The sequence below is a fragment of the Cuculus canorus genome, chromosome 1 (assembly GCF_017976375.1).
Source record: "Cuculus canorus isolate bCucCan1 chromosome 1, bCucCan1.pri, whole genome shotgun sequence".
NCBI lineage: Eukaryota > Metazoa > Chordata > Aves > Cuculiformes > Cuculidae > Cuculus > Cuculus canorus.
Genome location: NC_071401.1, coordinates 110,416,363 through 110,433,662, shown reverse-complemented (window position 1 = coordinate 110,433,662; position 17,300 = coordinate 110,416,363). Strand labels below are relative to the sequence as shown.

The following is a 17,300-nucleotide window of genomic DNA, read 5'->3' as shown; positions in this document are numbered from 1 at the left end:
CCTCACCAGGCCTAGAAAGCAGCAACACGTGGCAGAGATGTATGGCTAGCTGTGCTTTTGGAGCAAAATATAATTGTCCACTATATTCCTAAAATATGTGGCAAGCTGATCTGTGCTGGGCTCCTAAATGCTGCAGCCCTATGGATGGGATGTTATCAGAGTCTTGTGGGCAGAGAATGAGGAAAAAAAGGGTTTGAAATCTAGAATAAGAAGCTTGATGAGTTCTCACACAATGGAGCAGAATGACTCTGTGTGTGCAACTTCAATTGCATTTGTACCCTGAGTGCCTAAATGTGCAACTCTTGTATTCCCACTTGCGTAGCAGTTGGAAGCATGAGAGGGGGTTTGATGTGGAGCATCAAGTAATTCTGTACTCAGCTAGACCACTAGAAGCAGCTCAGCCTTCCTCGCTCCTGCTGTTTCTTTATATAGTTTTGTACTGTGATCTGCTCTATACAGTACTGATTTAAAGTTGTCATACCAGGTTTCTCATCTTGTGGGCTGTGTTTACTCATTGTGAAATCTGCTGCTTGAAGGCAAAACACTGCAAAATGTAATCTTGACAAGTATCTTGTTGCTTTTGTGGGGAGGTCATAAATATTACTGCATTTAGCTCAGTTTTGGGGAATGTATTACAGTCTCAGTATTGCTTCTTTTCCTGAGAAGTTTCACCTTTCATAAAGGTGACCTGTCTAGTTTTTTAATGTCTGCACCTTTTTTTATAAAGGAGGGGAAGAAAGAATATGCTGCAGCAAATTAAGTCCAGAAAGTCAGACTGGCTGAGTTCTTGCTATACAGCTACTCTGAGAAGTGGCTGTAAGCTGTGTGTTTTGCCCCCAGCACCCTTTCCTCAGGAAGAACCTCTATGTGTATGACGTCTCTTCATCACAGTGCCAGGAAACTAGCAACTCCCTCTCCTTTTATCTGTTTCTGATTTCATTTACTCCTCATATTCTCACTGTGAGCTTGGATTTTTTTGTGTCTTGAGGCTGTTCTCCCAGATGTATAATTGTCCCAAACTCTATAATTAAGATATTCTTGGGATTGAGAGGCTGGCAGGCTTGAGAATGCTGAAGAAAGGGAAGGAACCTGAGCACTAAGTGTTGCTGGCATTCTTGATACCAAATGGACTGTTGGGAAACGTTAAGGCTTCTGGTAGGCTTATACTCAGGTGAATGCATGAGAGGAAAAAGGAAAAGAACACTCATGAAAGGCAGAGCTATACTGAACTCTTTGAACACAGAGGTGTGTGTATGGGGGTGCTGAGGATGGCAACTTTGTCTTGTGTTAGGACCAACTTTTGTCATGCAGTTTCAACTGATCTTGGGAGTTCAGCTGAATGTGTCTGGTTTGATGTTAGGGTAGTTTTTCAAAGGAAACAAAAGAAGCTATGCTAAATGCTTCCGATTCATTTAGTGGCAGCTTTTGTGAGTAGTCATGAGTACTTCAGCAATGTCCTTGTACCTTGTTGCTGAGGATGCTTTTTCAGATCCAGTGTAAAACTGGGACTCTTGAGTTTTGTCTGACTAACATCTTTATTCCTGAATAAAAAAGTCCTAGAGGTCCTGTCGTGCTATGACCTGTCTGTTGCATTATCTGTTCAGTATTTAGGTATTGTTTGAATTCTTGCATCTTGATCCAAATTGTTGTGTACTGGTGTGTGTACGCTGTTGAGTAGCGTTCTGAGATGTCTATATGTGTTTAGATAAATGTGCTGAGATGTCTCTCCAAAAAAAAAAAGGGTACTTTGCTTATTTGTTATCTTCTAGATTGAAAGGTGCTGCAGAAATATCTGCACCTATTTATTAACCCCTCTCTTGCTGCTTATTTTCTTCCCTCTTCAGATTACACGCTTACAGTAGAAGCAGTGAAATTGAAGCCGTTCTTTGTAGCAGGCCACACTTTTGAGATGACATGCAAAGTGTCTTCGAAAAACATCAAGACGCCACGTTATTCTGTCCTCATTACAGCAGAGAAGCCACTAACGGATCAGTCGAATCCCAATGGAACCACTCGCATAATCTCATTGAACCAGGATTCAGTAGTGCGGCTGGAAGAGTGGACAGACCAGACTCGTGTGGATGGTGTGGTTCTGGAGAAGGTCCAGGAGAATGAGTTCCGCTACAGGATGTATCAGACTCAGATTTCTGATGCTGGGCTGTATCGCTGTGTGGTGACTGCCTGGTCTCCGGGTGGTGGTGGCATGTGGCGTGAAGCAGTGAATGGCTTATCCAACCCTATCCAGATAGACTTCCAGACATCAGGTTGGTATGGAATCTGGCAACTGTGTGTCTAAGCCAGAAAAGGAGAAATTTCTATGTAGCTTTCACAGTGGTTACCCTGTCTCTGGGAAATATAATACCTACTCTTGGGAACGTGGAGGGGATCTCCAAGTGGTATGATGGCTGAGAGCTTTGCTTGTCTCCTTTGCTGGTGTTTGTGTCCTTTGTGCTGTTGATTGTTTACAAAAAGATGTTTAATTAGCTGTAATCATAACCCCTTGCTTTTTCTTTACTAATGTAGCTTTTATGGTCCTTCAGGTTCAGTTCTCATTATGGAATAACTGCTGCCACATTTGCTAGCTTTACCACTAGATTGCTGTTAGGAAGCAGTTGCTCTGGAAGAAAGTTAATATAAACTGGGTTTCTGTTCCAAAACAGACTTGATTAGCATAGAATTAAATTGCCTGAGCACACCTTCCTGTTGATGTAATTGCAGAAAATGATCTGGTCAAAGCAATGGTAACATTTCAGCCATCTCAGCAAGTGCATCCTGCTAGTGGAAGACCTTAGAGGTCCCTTTGGACTACAAACCTCCACAAATTTAGATTAATTTTGGTACCCAGAAGTGCATCCTATTCCTCACATCCTTGCCAAAACCCTCACCTTCAGCTGTACTATAGCCTGTCTGTTGAGATTTTTCTAGAGAAGCATACCTGTTGTGATATGTTGTTGGGGGGAGGGAGAGGATTGGCTTGGATCACCAGAGACGGATCTTAACATGGAATTCCTATCATGCTCTGTGGGTGGGTAGTGCCACGGGATTTGTTTCTATAATGGTGGTACACTTAGGAGTGAAGGGCTCATCTCATGATTTGGTAAACCAAGCTGGTGACTTCTTGAGCAGTTTTGAAGAGCTCTCGTTGTAGCCCACAGGTGCATCCTATGTTGGAGCTCTATAGTTAGCTACTTTATCTCAGGTCTTCTGCACTCCTCCATTCCTGTTCACAAGTACAGCTTGGGAGAAGGTCTCTCCTCACATCCTTGTTCTTCATGTGAGTTATTCCGCTTATAATACTGCGGCTTTAGGGTATTTAGAAGAAAGATGTGCAACCTGGAGCAGCCTGACTTCTGGCTGCATCCATAAGTGACGTAAGCATTCTCTATGAGGTGATTTTTTAAAAACTGAACTTCCTTCTGTGAGGCACACTAGGAAAAGGACAAGGGCTGAGCGTGGGGGGACAGCCTTGCAATGAGGACATCATTTTGTGAGGTGCTTTGAAATGTAGCATCCTGACACAAACCCTAATGAAGATGCAGCCTGACCTAAGCTGGCCAAAGAGAGGCCTTTGACTCGGCCCAATGCTTCTTTCAGTTCTGGTTAAGTTATGGTTGGCTTTTTGTTTAGTTTTATGGTACTGTATGATACTGTTCTGAAAATAATCTGTTAGTTGACTATATTCCAAACGACTCTTAGAGCAGCACTGTCACGGATGAATATTGCTTCTTGTCTTCTCAGGATGGTTTAATGGGCTATAGTTTTAGCCTTATTCTTCTTGATAAATAGGTCAGACAAAGTGCAAGAGCAGCATTTGCAAAGGGGTGATGCCAAAAACCAGCAAGAATGAAATCTATCCTAAACCCCTCCTCTCTAAGCTCTTATGTGGATCCTTTATTGCACAAAAGTAGCGGTTGGTGACTCTCCCAACACTGCTTGTGTTACATCACTTTGAACTCTCATCAAAAAAGTTTGGCGAGGTGCTATTAATATCCACAGTTAAGAGGGGAAACCTGTGAGCTATGCAGGAGAGGGAAGTATGCATGTTGCAGTCTTGACTTCTTTTTGCTGTCACTCTTTATTCCCAGCCTCTTTACCCAGAAAGGATTTCTGGAGCGTAGAGTGAAGAAAGGGAGGCTGCCTGCAGCACTGCCCTGGGAATGTGTGAATTCCTGTAGCAGAGCTGGAGGAGTGGAAAGGATGGTCCAGAAGCCCTTTCTGCCTTTCATTTTTTACAAAAGAATGAAGGGAGAAATGAGATCCCAGGTTCAATTTACTAGAGAGCTATTCCCCAAAACAATCTTGGCATGTAGCAAAATCTGCTTGGAATACCTTTCTTTCTTCCGTTGGTTGTGTCCTTCAGTTGTTATTTGAATATCCTTGTTGGACTTTCATCCCTAGGCATGATGAGGACATGTGATGAGAGCAGTTAGAATGAACTAACTGTGAAATTATTATTTGGAAGCTTTTTGGAATAGAGTATACTGGACAGAAGACATTTTGTGGTTATGTCACTTCGGTTTTGTTTGCTGGTTTTGATGCACACGGAGACTGAGCCAGGGAGCTGGAGGTAAGTGGCAAAGTAGTGGGGCAACTATACAAGCAGAGCTCAGATATCATGCCCTTATCTGCATCCTGTGGTACAGGCAGCATTCCTTGTTCTCCAGAAGAAAAACTTTGCTCCAGATTTTCCCTAATGGGAACAATGAAAGGCAGAACTGCTGATGTAGCTAGTAATTTCTAGGGAGAATGAAAGACTCCCCCAAACTGGAGGAAGGATAGTGACAGGAAAGTGTCTGAAAAAGCAGAGGAGCATGCAGTCTTTTTACAGGTAACTGTAAAAGCTGAGGTGTACTGCTCTGCTAAATGAGAGTGATGAGTTACTTATGAGTGTGTTTGTCCCTAACAGTGCAACTGACTCTTTAAGTTTTCCTGACTTTGGCGATTCTCGAAGTGTAACAGAAAGGTATTTTAACTGTAATTGTTCATGGCAGGGAGGAGTATAATGAGGAAGACAACTTCAGAAAATAGAAGGTATTCCAATCTCTCCATGCTTTGGAGGTTTGGACTTTGACAGCAGTTTTCAGCTTGCACTGTGAGGCTGAAGTGGGGAGGTGATCGATACGGAAACAGCTTTTCAGCAGACGGTAGCCCTTAAAGGGTTTAACGTGAAGCTTTTAGTCATAGGTGGAATTTATTTCTCAAATGATTATTATTGCTACCTTTCTGACAGGGAATGAGGAGGTTTCCTGGGATTGGAGAGCCTTTATTCCAGTTTGACTCCCTCCCAGATCTGAGTTGAGTGTTTCAAGAAGGGGCTTTTAGCATGCATATGCATTGTGCAGTGTGATCTATCTGAACGGCAGGAGGTCTATAAGCTTTTTATATATGAGCTGGGGACTACTCACATGAAACTTCAGTGTTTCCTGCCACAATAGGCTTGAAATGTGGCAGTGCTCTGAAATGTTTTTCCGTGAACATCTGCGGAAAATGTCTTGCTCAGATTTTTTCCATTCAAGGCAGAACTTGCTGGCTGCAAGCAGAGACCTCCTCTCTTCTTTCTCCATTTGCTGTTGCAGAGGGACGTATTTATTCCATTTGTTTCATAGTCTGAAATGTTAATATAAAGACATTTGTTTGAAACTTCCTGAACTAAAAAATAAAATGTGAATTTTTGTCTACTGAATTATAAAAGCTGAAAGTCAAGGAGGGGAGAGGGTAGGATGGTGGCGAGGAGCCTCATAGGTCATTAGTTTTCACATATTCAATCAATAGCAGATTGTTCTCAGCTGGTTATATTTTAAGACCAGAAAGGATCTTGTGAATCCCCTGGTCTGGCCTTAGCCATTGCTGAACTGATTTCATAAAATGCCTGCTGTATGTCCAGTAGCTGTAAGCAAGCTAAGCTTTTGAGGAGGGCAGAGGGAAGCTGTCCCATATGAAGACTTCAGTATTCTTCAGTGCTTCTTTTTTCTTTTCCCAGTCTCGAATAGAGGTTCGGGCATCTCTTTCTCAAAGGTTGCCCAGTGACGAGAGAGGCAAGAACAGCTGCCAGTGCTTGTCTTGAAATTTTCTCTTAATTTCATTGCATCATTTCTGCTAAAACTCAAGTGCATCCATTCTACTCCTGAGCTATTGGATGGTGTATGTGTGCATAACCTTTCCTTCAGCCTGGAACACACCTGTCTGCTGTTCCTTGCTGTTCTTCTGAATGCAGTGTATGAAGGCAGCTTTTTGTAAGACTTGTGATCCTACCCACCCCCACTGAAGTCTTTCACTTCTCTTCTGGTTGCCTGAAGGTGTTGCTCCAGTGGCAGTGCCTTTACACTGTGAGAGCTGGAGCAGTGGTTGAGAGAGACTGTCTTTTTCACGTTCCTCTTTGCTGTCATCCTTAGCTGAGCTGGCCAGCAAAGGTGGGAGTTAAATAGCTGGAAACTTACTTGAGATCAGTGTGCTTATCTTATGCAGGTCTGTGTACAGGTATCTAGTTCAAAGGGCTTCAGCTGGCCTGCAGGTTTTTTAATGCTGAGGCACCTGGTCTCTGTGAAGTCAGCCTGGTTTATTCTGGAGTCATAAATTCTTCTTTGGGATTTGTCCTTTCATTTTCTATCCCTTTTACCCTGAAACTGGCAACCCAGGTTAGTGTTCAGAGTGTCTTTGCCCGATATACATTCATGGGGATTTCCACAGAAGTGACTTATTTTGCTTTCCCTTGAGGGAAGTAGAGAGAAGGAAGCCTTTAATCTCATATTGATAAGTAGGTTATGTGAGGGAACCATTTGGGGCTTGGCTGTGCTCTGAGCTGCCTTCCCCTTGTGCCATTCAGCATAGGGCGGAAAGCTCTGGAGAGGCAAAAATAAAAGAGAACTTTAAGGGAAGAGTCTCGATGAAATCTTCAACTCTGGATTATATCCGCGTGTGAGCTCATTGCACAGCAATGTATTATCATTCACTTTGGAAGAAGCTGAGATAAACTGAAAGCTGCTGAAATATGAGCTGAGTATTGATGTTGAACTTGCAATTAAAATGAAATGATGCCCTGCAATGACCCTGAGAGATACTTGGCTTCGAGAAAGGGGAATAGAAAGTTTCTTAAAGGAAAGAAGCCTTAATCAAGGAAATGAATGAAGAGCAATACAGCAGAAACTCTTTGGCAGGAAAGGTTTGTATTTTCCAGCCACTGTTAATGGGCAGGAACATGCTTTGTCATTGTGCGTCTTTGTGTCTGTGTGCATTAATATGTAGCTTAAAGTAGAAACCACAGAGTAAACTACTGGGGGCTTCTTCCAGTAACAGCTATCATGAGGCTTGTGGTAAAATTTGTTAGGGAACAGCTCCGTGAGAGGGCAGGGGGCTGGAATAGTGTGGGTGAAGGAGCTCATTATCTGGAGAGAGGCAGGTCATGGGATTCCTGGTTCAACAGCGGATGATTTGGTGCCAGGGCAGATATGAGTAATATTCTGGAAGACAGAGAACTTGTGAGTTGCATCAGATTTTTTTCCCTGTTGTGACCTGTGGTGCCTGGTTGATTGCAAGCAGGGAAGCTGCATGCAGTAATTGTGGCCACCCTGCTGGGTAATGGACTAGGCACAGGCTTCTTGGATGGAACGGCCTCTCTGGATTTCTGTTGTCAGTCAGGTTACTTGAGCTTTCTTTGTTCTACATTACTTGTCTGAAAAATAAAGGTAACTGATATCTGTAAGGTGACTATACCTTATTTTTGCAGAGAAGTGCTTCCTAAAATGGTATAGAAAAGGCCAAAATGTCGCCTACGTAATTAGGATCCCTTCTGTTGTAATCCTAGTTGTTAACTGGCTTTTGGTTATTCTCCATCCTTTCCCTCCTTCTTTCTTGCAGATTTCAGGTGTTTGGATTACTGAGCACTGAAGGAAAGCAGGGAGAATGGGGAAATATCAGGTAAATAGGGTTCAGGGATTTTTATTTTTCCCCAATGTGTAAATTCTTAAGCTGAGTAAATGACCTCAATAAAATTGAACTCCTTTCCACCCTGCAGCCTGTTCGGTATGAATCTGATAGAGCACAAAATTATAAATCAAATTTGGTGAAGCTTATAAAGACTTCTTCCTTTCCTTTATATTTGTGGAAGAATTTGCAATACACTTTTTAGCTGAAAACTGTATCGCTTGCAGGATTTGGATCCTGACGTTTCCTTCCTAGGTTGCATGAAATCAATGGTTTGAGCCATGAGATCTGCTGTGAAAGAGGATGTTCAGAAGAATTTACACCAAAGAGGTCCTGATCCTGGAACCTGGTTTTACTTTAAACCCTTTTAGATTAAGTTCTGACTTCAGTTTCTTCACATTCTATTTGAAATAATATAGTGTTTTTCAAGCATTCAGAAATGCATTCAAGAAATGCTCTGGAAACTTTTTTATTCTTATCTTGATTGTCAACAATTTTTGATATAAAATTGTTATTACCTTAATAAAGAAGAAAACTTCTTTTAGGGATTGTATCAAAGCTTATATATGGCCTTACTATAGTAAAGAACAGAGATTTTGGCTTAGTTTAAATCATAAGCCTCAGCAGAAGATGGCTTAGCTCTTAGAATTAGGAATACTGGTTTGTTTTGTACATCTACACTCTTTAGTTTCTGAACCACATATCTTCCAACCTGAAGTTACTCAAATCCAACTATTTTTCTGCTTTCAAACTCATGAGTAGTTTTCTAAGTTTTTACACTTGTTTGTGATGAGCTTTACAGGTCATGCGTGATCTGTCAGCCCTGCAGCTGAAGCTTAATTCTGGTTTGTTTATTCTCCAGGGTGACCAGTAGGTGCCAATAACAGTATTTTAAACTGTTAAATACAGGTGGCAAAGTGAGCTGAGCCACGTCATCTGTTATCTGTAGAGTTCTATTTTTCCCAGTGTTAAGGTAGCATGAATTCAGATCTCATTGAAGGACAATTCATGTCACCTCCCCAGCCCTCCCTGTGACACTGTAAATGCTTGAGCATGGTGATGCTAAGACCCTGATAGTCAATGTCATCAGTGTATGCTGTGAGTTGCCTGTTGCTATATGCCTACATCTATAAGCTTGGTCTTGAGGGTTTTTTTTTTCCTTCTTGGAGGGTAAAAACATATGAAAAGCACTTGGGTTTTTTTGTGTTGTGTTTTTTTTTTTTTTTTTATTTTGTGCCAAACCCTGCTTGCTGAAGTCCAGATCCAGGGACTCTTGAATACTGTGGTATGATAGTAATGGGGAGAAAAAAAAAGGTAACAAGATCTATACCTTGCAGAAGATTTCTGTGACATCTTTGTGACCTCATGGAAGGTCCTCAGGAGCCCTGAAAACATGTCTGGAAGCATCCTGTGTTTGCTCTGGTGCTGGTTTTTGCCCAAGTGCTTTTCTTGAGCCTGCAGTAAAGAAGAAAGTGCCCAGTTAGAAAAGGGTGATGGCTTTGTTTGTAACCTACTAACAAATACTGGTTTGCTGCTGCTTTTGTTTGAAATTGGCATGCAGCTCATTCCTACTTCTCTCATCCTGCTGCCAGACAGGTTCAGCTGAAGCCAGAGTATATTATTTAAGGTGGAGACATAGATCAGTAAGCTTTAACCAGGTTATAAGTGCTGGTCAGTTGGGTTTTTTAGAATTAAACTAAAAAAAAAACAAGACAGGAACCCTTCTGTAGAGAAGAGTATAATGCACATAACTTTTAATAAGGGATTAGAGTCATGTCATCAGTTTCTGAGAGTCTTTCCCAAGCTGTGTAGTGACTACAACTCTGACTCAAGTGTACCTTATGGTGGAGGTAGGGCATTAAATGGTCATTGTGGTCCAGCTCAGGGCTAATGTGTCTCTGTTGCAAACAGCCTCCTGCCTTTTCAGGTGTGGTAGTGGGTGAAAAAAACATCTGTGAAGGTGATTTATTTTGTTCTTTCTTTCTGAGGGCCCAGAGCATGGGGCATGTGGGCAAAAGGCCTGAGATGCTCCCAAAGAAAACGCTCCTCCTGGGAGATAGCAACTGCACTGAATTAGGAAGCTTTCACTGTAACAAAGCTTGCTTAGGTTTAAAAAAGAAATAATTTTTTTTTCCACTCTTCAGCTGGAGAAAGATCACAACTCCTGACACATGTCTAGACTTCCTTTTGAAATCCATTTCTTCTAACATAAGACAATGATTTCTCCCTGGAAGTACAGATGGTAATTTTCAGGAGATGTACCATAGTAGTGAAATAAGCAAAGGGAAACAACTGTTTGTGTCTTACCAAGGGGAAGTATGATTACAAAACTACAGAGCAGCTGCTGCCTGGCAGCCTTTGAACTGCCGAGGAAACTTTGACTCTTCTTGTGGGAGGCATGGTAGAGGTGTGCTTGGTGGCCCAGAACTGGAGAGTGTGTAGAGAGTGCTGCATTATCATGATAAATAGCCTTGCCTGGCTGAGTGGATGAACAAGCTTAGCTCCATCCTGCATTAGTCATTTGTTGGTCAGGGCTTGAAGCCAGTGTCTATTGAATGCAGTAGATGCCTGGAATTTCAGCCTAGGAATAAGAAATGAAAAGTCCTACCTATGTGTATCCTCTGTCTTCCCTTGTTTACCTTGCCAGGGTATGGGTAAGGCAGCCAGTCCTTAGCCTGACAGAGTTGGGATCATGGATTTCATCCTACGTACTCAGTCTCTGCCAGCATCTATCCAGGGCAGAGCCTGTTTGGGGTAGAGCATGTCCCATATTCCTGACATGATGCAACCTCACTTGCTGCTGGGACTTAGGAGACTCCAAGCTATAGACAGCACCAGGATTACTATAGTGCTCTTTTGCCTTTGATCAGTGCAACAGAGGGTATGTGCTGGGAATGCAGGATTGTTCCTGGCAGATTTTGACAGTCTCTTTGTTTCTGTTGCTGTAACAGTTCACACACAGCTTGAGACTTTTCTGGTTACAGTTGGTTGGAGTGCCCTGGTCCGTGCTGCCTTTAGCCTCCTGAGACCTTGAACTTCTGTCTGCACAACCGCAAAGAAAATGATGGAAAATGTATTGTTTTATCTGAAGACAAATAATCAAATAGTCTGCAAGGGGAATATGGTTGAGGGTATGTGTGAAACAAATCGGGAAACAAACCAAACTCACAAGGAAAGAGTTTGGACAAAGGATGAGGAAGCAATCAGATTAATCTCTCTCCATTTCCCCAGGAAAGAATCCCATCATGCTGAGCTTAAGTTACCGCTGCAGCCTGCACTTGTAGTCACAACCTTAACAGCTACACTTCAAAGTGTTCTGGGTCTCTTATTTCCTTAAATATGTTCTAGCATAAGCATGTAGGGATCTCGCCCAGTAGTTCACATATAACCTCTATTGCATCTCCACCACCCTTTCATCCTTGCTTACTCACAATCTTATTTCTTTATTAGAGGGGACTTCTAGTGTCAAAGACGGCAGAAACCTCTGAAATGTGCATCTACGTACTGTCCTTGTGTACAAATTGCAACTGTTTCTGTGGTGGAGAAGAGGACTGTAAGAGTTTTATGGTGTAACAAAGAGCAGCACGTTGTGCCCTGTGGAAATTGTGGGGAGAATTTTGGATGCCACAGAAGTAATTATTACATTGGAATTGGAATTAATTTCTTAGTGTGTTGTGCATCTCTGCTGACCAAGACAAGTTAGACCCCTGTAATCTAGAATAGTTTCACAAAAGGTGACAGCTTTGGCTTCATAACACATCCAAGTTTCTTTCCCAAACCTCACTTTGGAAGCAGTGTGTGCAGCGTGGTGAGTTATGAGCATAGCTTTCCATGGAAACATGTTGGAAGGGCAAGGTAAAAGTGGGTTGCTTGGATGATTTCCTTAAATGTTCTCCATCGAAAGCATTGTTTGCCATAGATCTTCAGTGGATTTAAATTTTGTTTAAACTTCCTGTACTGAAACAGTAGAGTGCAAGAGTGAAGGACAGCATATCTTCCAGCAGCTTTTCTTCTTGCCCTAACTATATTCTATGATTGTTGCTTCTGCTCTCCCAGAGATAGCTGAGCCAAGTAATAATAGCAGCTAATGGAGTCCAGGGAGGGTAAAAAAGGTTACATTTTAATCTTAGTCCCAAATTGCTTTTTGGTTTCCCTGACTGTTTCCCCAAAGCCATCATGGAGGCCACTATTAGCATCAACTTCTGTTCTACTCATCTTTTGCCTTGTTTAGTGGAGGGAACACTAAGGGTATTTTGATGTATTCTTCAGTTCCTGCCCTGTGAAATAAAGAGCGCTAGCAATGATGGCATATCTGAGGAGCTGTGATTTTTTTTTAATTTTGCACTACAGTTTTTGTTAAAAGTTGGGGAAATTTTATTTTTTAACTTATGTAGCTCAGGTGTCAAACACCGCACGTTGTTGTCATCGTGTTTGAGAATTTCATAACAGCCTAATGGTTTTCACTGATAGCATCACCACTTTGCAACTGAGGGAATCACCATACCCATGGGCTTTGAGACCTCTTCTACAGAATCAGCCATCTGTATCAGAGACTGAAGGAAAACCCACAGAAAAGTGTTATCAGATGCGCTTCTTTTGTCGTCTGTGTTTCAGTTGCATAGCAGAAATGTCTGCATTATTAAAATACTGGTTTGCTCTTGAATTTCTGTTGACAGCCTCAGCCAAAAAGATCTGTGTGGGATTAGCCTGAAGACCTGAACTTTTGCGCTGTTTATGGAGTCACCAGTGGAAGACCAGCTCCTTTTGTGCTCGACAGTAGACTTAGGCAACAGCCTCTGCATTTGGTGACAGCTCTGGCAGTTTAGGTACTTTGTCTTAGTGCAGGATTTAATGGCTAAAAATGTATAACTGTTTTGTGAAAACGTATGTGATTGCTTATCCTTACTTCAGAGCTCTGTCATCACAAACTAGCAGAGAATACTTCAAAAACATGCAAGAGGAGTTTTGGGCGCTGAAGAAAAGCCTGTCATGAATAATTGTGGTTACTCTTTTCTAGGTCCTGTGTTTAATGTCTCAGTGCATTCTGACAACCCAACGGTTTACCAGGGTGAACTGGCAGATTTGCTGTGTATTGTGACAACAGAAGGAATGCCGCTTGAGCCAGGTATTTTGGTAAAATTATTTTACTTGTAACTCATTTGCCTTCACCAAGCAGAATAATACCAGCACTTACAACCCCATGTCCTTTGAGTGAAGCTGGAGAATTGAGAACATAACTAGATAAATAGAACATATTTGCTTTACAAAACCCAGTTTGAACCAAGGTTCTTTGTTTCACATTCTGATGGGAAAAGCAAAAAGTGTTCTTGCTGCTAAACCTCCAAGTGATCTCTGTACTGACTGACCCCACAAGTTGCAATCTCAGCCTAAAACCACTAGGTCGTCATGAAAACTATTCCTGTTTCCTTTAATTGGAAAGGAGGTCTATTGGCAGAACCTATTAGGAGGAAATGGTCATCTGTAAACAAATCTTTAAGTCACCTGGCCAGTCAGCTTCACACTTCAGAGTGAATTTAAATCTAAAAATCACAATAACTGGCCACTGCAGCCTAAATGCCAAAAATGAATGTTTATTGTTGATGCCTTCAGAGGTGAGCTGCCTTTTTTGTGTGGAAGAAAAAAGAAACACATTTGCTGAGAATTGCTGAGAAAAGAATAGTGAACACTTAAAAGGCTAATTTTTATGAAAAGCGGAAAAGTTCGGAGAATTGCTCAAAACCTAGCTGCTTGCCAAGCATTGTCTGGGCTACTTTTCATTAAAATGCTTTGAGAATAACTCCGGTTGTTATACCCAAAGCTTGGTTTTGGAGTAAGTTTAGGTTTTTAAAAGTTGTTCTCTATGTATATGAATATAAAAATGTATTTTTTAAAAAATCTATAAATATATATGTAAATATAAACATATACATGTATATATCTTAAAGTAAATATGTTGTGATTCATGCCAAACTTAGAAATCTATGCATAAACCGCTACGAAAGAGGGCCTATGCAGAAAATATTACTTATAATGTAGTAGCTGATGAGATGAAGTACCAAGCTTAGTGAAAGCCCATCAATTTGAAATTCGAAGATATCTGTTGTACACTAAATCGGAGTGTAGCAGGGAAGCAATTTGCTGGATTATAGTTATGTGCTGCCTGTGAAGAAATGATAGAAGTCTTTAGATTGTATTATTGAAATGCTTGGTAGGGAGGAAAAGCTGACTAAACTTTATTGCTGTCAAAAGACTCATAGCCTGGGATATTGGACACCGTAAGCAGTGAGGTATGCTGGTATGTATACCTTGATTTCTGCTCAGCAGGAAACATCTTCTAAGTTGAGGTGTGCCCAAGCTCTTACAGGCATTGTTGTGAAGCAGTACCCAAAGCAGCTGGCTTACTTTGCAAAGCAATAACTGCTGGCAGGGAGCAGCTACAGCTTCTGCTGGTTTTCAACAGCTAAAATAAGCTTGGGGTTGTCTTGCGAAAGAGGTCTCAGCATCCCTGACTCACTTAAAACTTGGAAAAGCTCTGCTTTGTAACAGTGGGGCTTTCCTGTCAGTGCCCTGCTGTAGTTGGGTTTGTGGTGGATTTTTGCATGTTTGGTGGGTTGAGACTGGAAGAAGCAGTGAAGATAAGGATAATCAGAGAGACTGAAGAAAGAAGGTGTCGTCTTCCAGGAGCTTCTCATCAGCACAGTTAAGTTTTAACAAGGCAACTTCATAAGAGTTCCTGGACGTCTGTTGAATTGGTGCATAATGACTGGAGTTGGAAATGATACTGTTTCCAGCAATCATGAGTGCAGAGTTCTAAATGTCAGCACTGTAATCTGTTCCACAGCTGAGCAATGTCATCTTGAACGTGGCAGATCTCTGCCTCTGGGTTTTTTGGTTGTTTTTTTTTCCTTGGGGGAGAGGGAGGGTGTTGTTATTTTTTTTTTTGCTCTAATGGGGCAGGTGGGGCAAAGGGAACAATTGCGCCTAGAATGAAGTAAAGCATGGCATTGTGGCAGACTTTTAGGAAGCCTTACAGACTATGCTCTGAGCCTCCAGTTGCTATGTGAGCAGGATTGAGGGCCTAACCAGCCATGCTCTGTGGAAGAACCTCATCTGGGCCTTTCATATGGGTCTGAGGAGCTAGCCTGTCCCCAGTCCTTGCTGGTCTTCTGGATGAGACCGGCAGAAGAGCTGTAGCAAACAGCTGGCTTCTATGCAACAGCTGTACGGTGTGCAGACTTCCTTTGTCAGTCTGCCGCCTTGGCCTTGAGAGATGGAGGGGGCCAGAGCAGTGGGATAATGGAGCAGCTTAGGTGAAGAAGGGCCTTAAGGGCTCATATGAGAACAAACAGATGTAGTTGCTCAACAGTAAGCTTGCTGCCTTGTATCCCATCTGTGATCTGTCTATGCTGAGTCAGTATCACAGTTTAACTCACGACTGGAAGGGAGAACTTGCTTTTTAAATGAGTGCCAAACATTAGACAGACTGTGAAAGTACACAGGACTATCTAATCCCAGTGGGGAAATGAGGCATGTTGTTAGGGAAAGTCTACACCAGGTAATCAGATAAACAGAGCAAGAGTTGCCAGCATCCCCTAGAAGGAGACAAATGACGGCGGTACAGACATGGTCTTTCCATTTGGGAATGTGATGAGAAAGGAGAGCGGAGGAATTGCACTTGACCCTTTTCTGAGGGGCATGGTGGCTTTCAGAGCCCATTTACTCTTCTGGAGTCAGACCTACTGCAGGGCTGTGTTTTGAGCCCTCTTGTAAGCAAAGAAGAATCAAGGAATTCATAGGGTATCTTGTTAAATGCACATCCAAACAGCATGAACACATTTAGTATGACAGCCAGCTCTGCTCCTGGGCACACAGGCCCTAAACTTTGCAAGCATGTATGTGGATTAATATTTATGATTTCTGTAGTAAGTTGAGGTGTCAGATGCCACCTCTTCTCTCCTTTGGTGCGCACAATTGGAAAAATAAAGTACTTTCAAAATGCTGAGGAAAAGCTAAATGACCAAGGATCTTTGTCAGTGCCCTTCTTTGTTACAATTAGATGGATCCATTTTTTTCTAGAAGTGTTATTTGTGGTGTGGATCCCTGTCTGGTAGAGGCAATTCACAATACTCTGTGTATGTGTTTGTGTGTACCCACCCTGTGGGAAATTTTAAAAAGAGTGGAAAAGGTTTTGGCATGACTGCTGCGTGCTTTAATTTCTTCTGCTTCTTTGAGACCCTGCTGAAATGGAGTGTGTATTACTAAGCTCAGTACATGATGGCAACTGCTCCATCTAAAGTGCTCCTTTGGCTTGGCAGCTGTGGTTGGTTTTTCGAATTGATATGAGGGGAGTATCTGTGTCAGGGGGGAATAGTAGTTCTTCTGTGCCCTGAAGATATAAAAGCTGCTTTTGATATTTCTGTTGAATACACATTTTCAGAAATGATCTCTCCAGATTTCCCAGATCACCCCTTCTTGGGCTGTGTGCTTAGGGATTTAAAAGTACTACTTTACTGTGCCTGAAAGGACATGGGTTTTTTTTTTTTATCTGCTCCAGACAGACCCAGTGAGCACTCTCGAGAATTTAACAAAACCATCTTGTTTACCTCTTGTGTGGCTTGAAGTGGTTTGCTCAGCTCTCTAGGAAGCCCTATTCAACTTCATTTAAATGTGGTAAACAAAAAGAGTCTCAAAATTGTGATTCAGCACTGTAACAAGATGCTGAGAGAACTCCATTCTATGCAGTGGAAGTGCATGGTTCCTAAGAGCTGGTCTAGAAATAGGATTCTCTCTTTTGAGGAGTGATTGGCCAGGGAAGCAGCTAAGTCCCAGACAGCTTAGTCCTGTGTGTCAAATTGAAATGTGCATAAAGATGTGCTTTACATGTTGATGATTCTCACTAACTGAGGACGGGAGGAAGCATAGCACCACTATTACTCTGCTCACAGAACTCTGAAACATCCAGCTCCCAGTGCTTTGTGTTCCTTCATGAAAGCTGCTGAGTTGCATGATATGGGGGCACTTGAGTTCCTTGATGGCCTTCTGAGCTTAGCAGTGGGACGTTATGCTTCCCTTTAATGTGGGACAGTTTGTCCAGGTGTCCCACACTACAGCATTGTGGAGAGTGGAAGGAACTGATGAAAGAAACCTTTGTAGTGTTAAGTGCAAGTGTGATTCTTGTGTTTGTGGTTTTTTTAAGACTAATGACAAAAATTCTGAGAGTGACCTTGAAGCAAGGCATGTGTAGAATAGTACAGATGCTTTTTGGAACCATACTGTGTGACCCGTTTTATGTCAGTAAAACTACATATTTATTAGCAGTTGGGAGCTGCTAGGTATGTTCCTCACTGATCCTTAGAGAGCATCTGATTTATGTTCTGGTT

The 17,300-nt window shown here is 42.1% G+C and overlaps 1 protein-coding gene across 3 annotated transcripts in view; it reads left to right on the top strand.

Annotated features, from left to right (window-relative positions):
* The window catches only part of PTGFRN (prostaglandin F2 receptor inhibitor), a 73,115-nt gene that overhangs the window by 48,139 nt on the left and 7,676 nt on the right, over nucleotides 1-17,300 (top strand). For 2 of the 3 annotated variants that reach the window (XM_054053859.1, XM_054053851.1), the window contains exons 6-7: nucleotides 1,845-2,264; nucleotides 12,938-13,045. In XM_054053859.1, the coding sequence (XP_053909834.1) occupies nucleotides 1,845-2,264; nucleotides 12,938-13,045 (528 nt within the window). The remainder of the gene's footprint in view (nucleotides 1-1,844; nucleotides 2,265-12,937; nucleotides 13,046-17,300) is intronic. The other variant, XM_054053866.1, reaches the window with a different exon arrangement.